This window comes from Ovis aries, chromosome 4 (genome assembly GCF_016772045.2).
Source record: "Ovis aries strain OAR_USU_Benz2616 breed Rambouillet chromosome 4, ARS-UI_Ramb_v3.0, whole genome shotgun sequence".
Lineage (NCBI taxonomy): Eukaryota > Metazoa > Chordata > Mammalia > Artiodactyla > Bovidae > Ovis > Ovis aries.
In genome coordinates this window covers 82,940,588-82,951,821 of record NC_056057.1, presented here as the reverse complement: position 1 = coordinate 82,951,821, position 11,234 = coordinate 82,940,588, and the positions used below count along the sequence as shown (strand labels likewise).

Genomic DNA, 11,234 nt, shown 5'->3' with positions numbered 1-11,234 from the left:
CAGACCCCAGCAGACACCACGGTAGAAGAGCACAGTGTTTCACTGAATGCTGGCGCTGCCTTCCGCAATCAAGGTCAGAGGGGCTCCGCCTGGCCCACAAGTGCACGGCGACATTTCCAGCTTAGTTATGGGTACTTCCAAATATCAGGGAGCAAAAGCCTCGAGGGGAAACCAGGACCTTCCTGGGACCGGTGACCACTCCGTGAACCGGTCACAGCGTTCAGACACCACGCACATCTACGCGCACGCGCAGCGGTGCCGCGAGCTCCGCAGTCTGTCTTCGCTCCGCCCCTCGGACCGGAAGGAGTTGCCGGCCCTTCCGGCGTCCGGCAGCCCGGTGGTTGCCTCAGTGATGTCGTGGGTTCAAGCTGCTTCTTTGGTCCAAGGTCCTGAAGAGGAGGGGGACGTGTTTGACGAGGAAGCTGATGAGTCGCTCCTGGTGCAGCGGGAATGGCAGAGCCATATGCAGAGACGAGTCAAAGTAAAGCTGCGTGGAGAGGGCGGGGGTCCGTTGCTGTACCGGGTTGTTAGCGCTGGAGCTGGGAGTTGTGAGAAGGTGGGGTCCCAGGATGAAGGCCGGAGTGGTCGCGACCTGGCCTGGCGCTGCCCTCCCTCTCCCGTACCATTCAGTCTGGCCCATGTCCTGCTAGAGTTTCCCAGTGGGTTACTTGAAACCGTGCTACACCACAGGATGCTTTCCTCGAGCGCCCGTGGAGTGTGTTGGATGGACACCGGGGACCGAAAAATATAACCTTTGTCAAAGACTTTGAAGAGATTTCAGTTTGATGGGCATCAGAGGAAAAGGGGTGGAGGAGAAACATTTACACTGTTCTAATTATGTCTGTCAAAGGACATGTAGGCAGTTGACATGGGTTGCTTGAATGAGTGGGGAGCCTAAAGTTAGGAGTAGTGTTAATCAGGACAGATGGAAAAAGTGAACTTAAGAATGCTGTCAGAGGGCAGTAAGAGAAAGCTAATAAGGAATGGAGTCACAGAGTCAGACAAGGCTGAGCGACTGAACAAAATAAAGGAATGGTGGTGGCTACCTAAGGGAGTATTAATGTATTTTTTTAATTTGTTGGGTGTGAATTATCCATATCTAATTTGTCTGACTCTTCACTGAGTCTCAGCTTAATACCGCACACCATTTCCAGGTGGAGCTTTCAGAGCTTAGTTCAGGGTGAGGACCAAATGATGAGATCTGTGCCTGCTAGTGTCCTTGCCAACCATTAAATTGCCATTAAGTCTGCCCTTGTTTAATGTCTCAGTAAAATAATATTTGCTTAGCACAACAACAATGTTGTCAACTTCAGAAATGCCTTATGTGAAGCTGGGGCTAAACCAGTAAATATTGAGCACCTTTTGAGTGTTGTGGCAGGACAAAATCCTTGGGCACAGAGGATTTTCAGTTTACTTAAATTAAGGAAAATTTCTAAATCAAGCAGAATTTCTAAAACCAGCCCTCTCATCTTCCTTTTACTATACCAATTTCCTCTTTCCCTACTCCAGTTCCAAGACCTTGGTAACCCTGCCCTGCCTTATCCACTCACACCAATCCAGTTTCTAAAGGACCAGACACCTAATTCTCCATGTTTCCTTTCTGTGGAGCTATTGCTAACACGGATTTTTTTTTTTTTTGTATATATGTAGAATCAATATTTTAAAATGTGTCCAATAAATCTAGACTACAAAAATGGGATAAGCCAACAATAAACTTTTATGAGAAGCATAGTCTACTTTGGTTGTGTGATTATGCCATATGTTATAGAACCATGATGTTAAATAACACAATAGAGGCCTGTTTCATCAGTTTCTAAATTGGTTCTGTGACTTTCTAGAAAAATCTACACTGGTTTACTTGGTGTTAAGTTACAACTGTAATTCTTCATTACTTATATTTAGGAAGGCTACAGAGATGGAATAGATGCTGGCAAAGCAGTTACTCTTCAACAAGGCTTCAATCAAGGTTATAAGGAAGGTGCAGAAGTCATCATAAACTATGGACAACTTAGAGGAACATTGAGGTAATTTTTAAAACTTAAATGCTGAATTATTTTAACCTTTGTACTAGTGGAGGGTTTTGATGAAAGTAATATGTAAGAAAGTGTAAGCTGAACTGCTTCCCCTAGTGTTAAAGCCATGAAAGGGTACTGCAGAGCATAGACTAAAATTGCCTTCAAAAAGTCAGCAGTTATCCACTTTAATATGTGAGCCAGATGTTATCTTTTATTGCAAAGAAATGATACAAAGGTGTCTTCTTTTTTGCTACCTGAACTACCACCAATCTGTATCTCAAAGTAATTGAAAAAATCTTCAGGTTTTGGGTAACGTTTTTATTCTTGCACATGTGGCAGAACACAATAAAACAGATGTCTAGACTAGCGATACCTGATGAAGAGTATAGCTAGTAACAGAAAAAGTATTCCATTTACTTTGTTTCTGAACGTTGAACACCTGTCAGGATGTCATAGGAATAATGGCATGTATTAGAACCAAGTGGTCCAAAGGCACATGGAGCTACGAGCATGGCATGCTTGTCCTCTTTGATGCTTTGTACCTTTTAACCTGTCCTCTATAGAGAAAAACATAAATGCTTCAAAGAATCACTGATTTTTACAAGGTATGCAATAAAAGTTAACAGGACAGAGACTTCCCTGGCAGTCTAGTAGTTAAGACTCTGCACTTTCAATGCAGGGGATGCAAGTTTGATCTCTTATCAGGAGATGAAGATCCCACATGCCATAAGATGGCACAGCCAAGAAAAAAATAAAAATTAAAAATAAAATTAGAAAAAAGTTATCAATACAAAAGTTCATTACATTTGAGGTTTTATAAAATTCAGCTGTCAGGAATCAGCATTTATAGTATACTATAGTAAGAAAATGATCATGTGTTCATCTTCACATCAAGTTAAATTAATTTTTTATAAGCTTAGAAAACTTATTGCAGGGTATCTGCTGGCAATGCAGTGGATTTGGACTTCATGTTTTTATTTTCGAGGCCTGCGTTCAGTCCCTGGTCTGGGAACTAAGTTACCACAAGCTGTGTGACATGGCAAAAAAAAAAAACCTTATTGCTAACATTATTACTTTTCACAATAACCATTATTTCGTGAGATGAATAATATGAATGTAGGAAAGTAAAAGTACTATCTATACTAAAAAAAAGTAAAGAAAAATAATTATTAAGACTGGAAGAATTCTAACCTCCTTCAATAAAATTGTTAGTAAAGTATCTAACAAAGTTGGAAAAGTGAGTTGTCTCAAAACTTTTTTTCCCCTCACCTTCAGTTTTGATGTCAAGCAGCTATACGGTTATAACAGTGATTTTTAACCTTGGTTACACCTTGTTATCAGCTGGGAAGCTTTTAAAAAAATAACACCCCCAGAGATTCTGATTTAATTGGTCTCAGGTGTGACCTGGACCTTGATAAGGTTTAAAAGTTTTGCAGGTAATTCTGATGTGCATCCAAGATTGAGAAACACTAGTTTAGAAGCTGGTTTCTGCCTTTAAAAGAAAAACTATTTTTTCAGGTCTTTTCTTTCTCTTGAGTTGTATCCATCTTCAACAGAAGCTACACAATCATAAGGGGAAAATAAAATCAGGGAAAATCGATGAGGACCTGTGAAGGAGGGGTTATGAATTATAAACAGTTTATATGATTAACTCCAGTTGTTTAATTTCTGTTGAAAGATAATGTCCTTATATTTATAATCTTATTTTACCATCATTACTTTCCTGATTTTGACTCACATTGCTATTATTAATAATTTTTGCATGATTTTATCTAGAAGAGAAACATGAAAGCCTTAGCTTCAAAAATTCTAAAAGCCTTTGATTGTTTAATTTTTTCCTCTTTAACTCTTATTTATATTTTCGTTCAGTGCTTTGCTCTCCTGGTGTCACCTTCATGATGATAGTTCGGCTTTGGTCAGTAAAATAAATAATCTTCTGGATGCAGTTGGCCAGTGTGAAGAGTATGTGCTCAGACATCTGAGATCAGTCACTTCACAGCCACATGTTGTAGACTTATTGGACTCCCTTCAGGATATGGACCTTTCTCATGTAGCTCCAGCTGAGGAAAAGATTGATGAAGCTAAAGATGAAAGATTCTGTGAAAATAATGCTGAGTTTAACAAAAACTGTAGTAAGAATCTTAGTCAGGTAGATTGTTCATCTTTAGAATGTTGTAGAGCCCAGGAGCATGAACGCCCTGAAAACCCAAGCCTCACTTGGATTTTAGAACAGACAGCCAGTTTGGTAAAACAGCTGGGAGTATCAATAGACATATTACAACACCTCAAGCAACTATAAAAATTACCTTCACTTTAATAATGGAAGCGATGTTCAGAACATTTTTAGAACATTTTGTTTCTGAACAAGCTAACCAAAATTTGCACTGGTTTCTACACTTCACTTGTAAGGGTATCCCTTCATGTAATGTTGAAACATCTTCAAAATTAATACTATTAAAGGTAATATAATCCTTCTTTCTTTGTCACTGGCAATTTTTATGTGGTTTAAGATATGCTCAAAAATTCCAGTTGTCTTCATTTTCAAATTTCTGGGGACTCATTACCAAAAGAAATTAACAAGAATCAGACTACAGTTGACCCTTGAACAACACAGGTTTTAAAAGTACCCACCCACCATGCAGTAAAAAAAGCTGCGTACTACTTATAGCTGGCCCTCCATATCTGCAGTTATGAGTCTCAGATTCAACCAGCCTCAGATCATATAGTACTGTAATATTTACTATTGAAAAAGGTCCAAGTGTAAGTGGACCCTCAGGGTTCAAACCCATGTGTCCAAGCATCAACTGTTATTTTGTAAGGACTTAGCCCTACTTTCTGCTCCTGTCACATTGTCTTATGATTAGGACCTCGTCAACTAATCAGACCAAAGTTACAAAAAATAACCTAAAGGCTAAAGTTGTAAATAGACACATATATATATATATATATATGTGGATGTATTATATTTGAAATTAAGAGGCTAATAAGTGTAAAGCTGAAGACATGTTTATACTGATAATTAAAAACAATTCTAAAGTTTGCTTTAGTTTTTTATTTAAGTATTACTGATTTTTTGTTGAAGTGTAATTTTTTTATAATGTTTCAGGTGCACAGCAAAGTGATTCAGTTATATATTTTTTCCATTATAGGGTATTATAAAATATTAAATATAGTTTTGTGTGCTATACAGTAGATTCTTTGTATCTATTTTATATATAGTAGTGTGTACGCATTAATTTGAAACTCCCAATTTATCCCCACCTCCTTTCTCTTTTTAGTAACTGTAAGTTTGTTTTCTATGTCTGTGAGTCTGTATCTATTTGTATAATTTTTTTAGATTCCACGTATAAGTGATATCATATATTTGTTCAAGTTTGTTTCAGTTTTGTGATGATTAGAAGTAAGGACACAATTCCAAGGAAATACAGAAAATACATTTTATGCTCAAGTACTTACCTAGCTTTTCCAAGTTTTAACCAGTTAGTAGTATCGCTTGACAGTATGCCAGATTATTCCTAAACTGCAGTTTACCTTCATATTTATTTAGTAATAAAACATTGACGCCACTGACTTCTTTATTACCTTGTAGCAATATTCGTAGTCTAGCATAGACAAAATTAGATTCAGATTTTTGCTCTAGGACCTAAGCATATAAGATCAGGAAAAAGTTTTCCATTAATTTTTTAGCCTGAAACACAAATTTATGTAACAAATCCAACTTCAGAGACACCCAAATGATTGCCCTTCATTGATAGCCTTAACTTATATCTATCATCTACTCTAAAAGACAGTCTTTTCTGATAAAAGAGGTATTTCAGGAGATCAAGAAAATGTACTACTGCAATCTTGAACTTCCTTAAAGTTCACCAAACATTATGAAATTGAGGCAACAAATTTGAAATTAGAAAACCATGAAGTGTTTAGAACTTACTAAAACATAAGGAAGATAAGTGACATTTGATAGCTGGTTTTTAAAAAGTATCTGATTTCATCTCTCTAGATGTAAATATTATTATTTCAGAGATTTAGTAATTTGCCTTGTTATACAGATACTATTACCATATGTATGAATGCAGCAAAAATCTCAAATCCGCCTGGAATATTATAAGCAGTCTCTAAAGTCTTAGATATGAAATATACCCATCTTTAATAATATATCTCAAGAAAGTCACCCTGAACAAAAATTTCATGAGTGCAGCAAATCTAGAGATTTTATCTGAGCTCACCCTGACATTCCCTGAAGATAACAACCTTTGGCGCCATTGAAAATAGGGTGTTTTGTGTAGATGTTCACAGAAAAGGAAGCCAAGAGAATTACGTGAGTTAAATGAGGCTGTTAGATTGAAAACATCTCTTTTAAGGTTACATTGCCTTTTGGAAAACACAAAAGTTGCTGAAATGCAGAGGAAAAGTAATGGAATGCTCATTTTATACCTGTGTTTCCTGAGCCTCTGTACTAAAACCAGCAAGAAACCTGGCCTTGTGTGTTTTACCCTGCCTTGTATATTATAGGCCTACCAATTCTTGCCATGAAAAGACCCTAGATAAACATAAATGTAAAGCAAGATTGTCCCAGAGCAGATAGAGCCAAGAGTTTCAAGACCCAGGATCCAGACATTAGGCTTGGGTGATGTGGTTTCCTTAAAAACAGAATTTTCACCTTAAATAAGTTATTTCTAGATACTGACATACCTGGAGTTTTTTATTTGTTGTTGGGTTTTTTTAAGCCCATAATACTATTCTTCTCTGACAGAGCTGTTGAAGCCACCAAAATTTTTGTGATACACAGACAAGTGGACAGTGGGCAGCTGAATTCACCTACCTCATCCTTACCTCATTTATATCCTTAGCACTGCTCATTAACTGCTTTTGTGGTACACCAAAATAAAAGCCTTGAACCAAGTCCAAGCTGTGATTTTCACCTGTCTTCAAACTAATTAAAGCTTTGTGTTCCAGTCTAAGATAAAGAGAAATAAATATAGAGATTCTTTTTTCAAATTCTTTTCCATTATGGTTTACTACAGGGTATTGAGTATAGCTCCCTGTGCTATATAGTAGGACCTTGTTGTTTATCCATTCTGTATATAACAGTTTGCATCTGCTAATCCCAAACTTCTTATCCATCCGTCCCTGCCATCCCCTCCCTCTTGGCAACCACAGGTCTGTTCTCTTATGTCTGTGAGTCTGTTTCTGTTTTGTAGATAAGTTCCTTTTGTCATCTTTTAGAGTCCACATGTAAGTAATGTCATATGATGTTTCTCTTTCTCCTTCTGACTTCACTTAGTTTGATAACTTCTAGTTCCTTCTATGTTGCTGCAGGTGGCATTATTTCATTTTTTAAATGGCTGAGTAATATTCCATTGTATATTTGTCCCACATCTTCTTTATCCATTCATCTGTCCAGGGACATTTAGTTGTTGCCATGTTTTGTCTATTGTGAACAGTCCTGCTATGAACATAGGGGTGCATGTATCTTTTTTTAATTATCGTTTTGCCTACATATATGCCCAGGAGTAGGTCATTTACTGGACTGCTGGATCATATGGTAACTCCATTTTTAGGAACCTCCATACTGTTCTCCACAGTGGCTGCGCTAATTTACATTCCCACCAACAGTGTAGGAGGACTCCCTTTTCTCCACACTCTCTCCCACATTTGTTATCTGTAGACTTTTTAATGATGGTCCTTCTGACCGCTATGAGTTTTCACTTGTATTTTGGAGAGAGATTCTTAATTTCCGACCAGTAGATGAAGCGAATATCATATGTCATGTTAATAAACTACCATTCAGATTTCTTGCTCTATAGAAATTCTCAAGTCTCTGTCATTAATATATCAGTACTTCACCACCATAATTACTTTTCTTTCTTTTGCCCTCATTTACTGCCTTTTCTCAACAAACCTTCTGGAAGAAGAGTCTGCTGTCACTGTCTGAAATTATTTTTTCCCCATTCACTCCTCAGCTTCAAACTGCTTTTTGTCAAGGTCACTGGTGGCTGCTAAATCATACAGCTGCCCTGACTGACTGGTTTGTAGTCTTCTCACTTGTCTCCTCCATCACTGGGCATCTACCTTTACATTCCCCCTACCTGCCTTCTGCAGCAGCACTTTTCCTCTTTGTCCTACTCATTACTACTTGCTTCTACTGGGTAAATTATAAACTTGAATTTCATTGCCAGACCCAAACAGCACTGTCAGTCTTTCTCATCCTGCATCCTGCTCCACTATGCACACAGACACTCTACACTTCTTTATATACTGCAGTGCTTTGTGGACAATTTCCAACTTATAAATTTACTCACTCTGACTCTTCTGCCTAGAAGAGTAGAAGACCATCATTCCTTCCTAACATTCCTTCCACATCATTCTTTCCCAACAAATTCCTATGTGTCTGTCAGTCCTAACTCAAATTTTACCTATCTTAGGCAGAGGTGGTTGCCCTTCCCAGTGTTCCCTCTGCATCACTTTGAGTACCTCTTGACTTCAAATTTACAGGGAAGTACGTTATACATCATTATGTCCTCAGCACTTAACCATCGCACCCTGTATATAGATGCATATGTGCTGCTTGATGAGAGGGAAAAATAACTATATCTACTAGCCACAATGAAAATGAAATCAGAAATTTAGAATTCCAAAATGCATCACGTTATATTTTGTTTTTAGACGAGAAAACAAACCTTTATGTTTGCCTTTTAAATTTTTTTTCCTTTTCATTTTGCATGTTTATAAGAATCCACATATACAAATTCTGTCTTTATCTTGTACTAAGCTAAGTAGTGGCACTAAGACAATATTATTTACCAATCACTAAATGAATACTACAGTATAATTTTTAGTGATAAAAATTTTATTTGAACAGTTTTAGTTATTAAGGATAGAAAGATATTGCAAAAAAAAAAACTGGAAGGATATATAAATAGTTTCTAGCAGACTGCCTGGTACATGGTGTCTAACAACAATAAGAAGGAGTTGGAGGAAATAGAGGAGTGGAAAGTTAAGAGCTAACATGGTATACAGGATATACAGGCAGTGTTCTGAAAATTTCACCTGTATTACTTGTTTAATCCTCATAATGTCCCTAAGCATCAAGACTACTCATTATCCTCATCCTAGAGATGAAACCAGAGCCGGAGAAGACTGACTTATCCAATCACAGATATTAAATAGACCAGTTGAGATTGAAAGCAAAGCAATTGTACCTGCAGAGTTGGTGCTCTGGGTAAATGTGTACAAAATAATAACATGGCAGCAGTGATTGTGTTTAGTGACGGGACTGTGAACCGTATTTTCCCCTTGCTGTTAATTTCCATGTTTCTGCATTTTTCCAGTCTTACCTAGTCAGCAAGTATTATTTCTATAACATGTATAGTAATCAGCATTTACAAAAGAGGAAAATTTGTTTGCTATACATCTAAAACAAGAAATTAAATGCCATTTGCAGTTGGGAGAATATCATCTAGAAAGTGTTAACGAAAGGTGTGTTCTGCATATACAGAAACTAAAGTCTCCATGGACTCAGACTTTCTAGAGTCCTGGTAGAGAGGATAATTTGTGTCACTTGTTGCCGTAATATTTCTTTCGCTTTCATAAATTTTCTACTTAACTTTCAAATATAGAGTATGAGTTCACCAACTGGCAAGAATACGTATTGCTACAGATCTGCCAAAAAGAGCCTAGAGTCCTTACCATACACCAAACTCCGTTTTCTTGCCCTATAGTCTCATAAAGAAGGTTAAAGTGTAATTAGAACTACACACAACGAATTCAGATCTGCAGAAGTTGAATCCTGTTCCTTTTGTAGACAGTTCACAATTGAAAGGCCGGCCCTGAACTCTGGATCTGGTTTCTTTCCAAGAGCTGTTGAATTAGTTCAGGGCCACTGGGTGGTGCTGGTACATCCTGATACCTATTGTGCTCACAAGACAGGAAGCCGCTGATTATTCCTGAAGCTATCTATGCCAAGCAAATTGAGTCTTTTGTAAGATTGGGAGGATAGGGAGAGATTTCTGGAGTATGTAAAAAAAAAACTCAAAAAGGTAAGGTGCACTCCCCCCGCTTTTTTTAAGAAAGGGAGACCCGGGTTCTGGATACTCCACTCCAGTATTCTTTCCTGGAGAATCCAGTGGACAGAGAGAAGGCTGGTGGGCTACAGTCCATGGGGTTACAAAGAGTCAGACATGACTAAGCAACTCACACTTCAGGCTGCGAATTTTTCTCAATCAAAATAACCAATCATAAGAAAACCTGGTGGCAGGAAAAAAGCACCATTTATTCTCCAAATCCCTGAGACCTAAAATGCCTAGAACTCAAAGCATATAACCTTCAATCAGAAGTGATATAAGATTACAATTTTACATGCATGGAGCATTTCTACTTTGTCAGGACTGTGCCTAAACTGTTTCAAACATAATCTCTCTCACATACACAGATACAAACAACTCAGGATTTAGCAACAGGAAGATAGAGACAACAACTTACTATTTTAGCCTATCAAATAGGTCACAACCCTCCTTTTTTAAGTCAACAAATACACAACTAGGTACATTTTCCTCACATTAAACACAACTAATATTTAAGCTAATAGTTAAGTCTATTTCCTTATGGATTGCAGAGTCACCGTAATATCATACTGCTTTGTTACAAAGAATTTTTAACATAAAGCTAAAGTGATTTGTCAAGTCCCTTGTAATAATATGACTGATTTGACTAATCATACTGACAGCCCTTGCCAATAAAGTAAAGCTGGACTGGAATGCAGATATAACATAAATAACCTGAGAATAAAATCTTTCTTATTCTTATTTGGAAACTATACTATAAAACACCTTCCTTCAAATATCAGATCCTACAATAGCCAGAGATTCTAATTTATGATGATAAACTACAGTCAAACATCAAATCATACTTTGAGAACCTTCAATGATGAAGTTTTTACTTGGTATAAACTAACCACAAATTTTTAATCTATCTGCTGTATTAAAAATCAGGGCCTTCCCAGATGTCACAGTGGTAAAGAATCCACCTGCCAATGCAGGAGACACAGAAGACATGGGTTCAATCCCTGGTTGGGAAAGATCTGGAGGAGGAAATGGCAACCTACTCCTGTATTCTTGCTGGGAAAACTCATGGACAGAGGAGCCTGGCGGGCCTCAGCCCATGAGTTCACAAAGAGTCAGACACGACTGAGTGACTGATCACGCACATCCTAGAAATCAT

General features: G+C 37.6%; 1 protein-coding gene across 2 annotated transcripts; it reads left to right on the top strand.

Annotated features, from left to right (window-relative positions):
* Positions 1-331: 331 nt before the first annotated feature.
* YAE1 (YAE1 maturation factor of ABCE1) lies at positions 332-6,917 on the top strand. Of its 2 annotated transcripts, none has more exons than XM_004008003.6 (3): positions 332-481; positions 1,903-2,024; positions 3,885-6,917. In XM_004008003.6, the coding sequence occupies exons 1-3, from the start codon at positions 353-355 to the stop codon at positions 4,312-4,314; spliced, it is 681 nt and encodes a 226-aa protein (XP_004008052.3). In that variant the 5' UTR covers positions 332-352; the 3' UTR covers positions 4,315-6,917. The 2 variants fall into 2 exon arrangements, with proteins under 2 accessions (XP_004008052.3, XP_014950845.3); XM_015095359.4 differs by having other exon boundaries at positions 332-556.
* The last annotated feature ends 4,317 nt before the right edge of the window (positions 6,918-11,234 follow it).

Bases quoted from the DNA above. Each gene is read 5' to 3' on its own strand.
- YAE1 (XM_015095359.4), top strand. From the start codon at position 353: ATGTCGTGGGTTCAAGCTGCTTCTTTGGTCCAAGGTCCTGAAGAGGAG. The intron at 557-1,902 runs GTGGGGTCCCAG...ACTTATATTTAG, and splicing joins GAGCTGGGAGTTGTGAGAAG to GAAGGCTACAGAGATGGAAT. The intron at 2,025-3,884 runs GTAATTTTTAAA...ATTTTCGTTCAG, and splicing joins CAACTTAGAGGAACATTGAG to TGCTTTGCTCTCCTGGTGTC.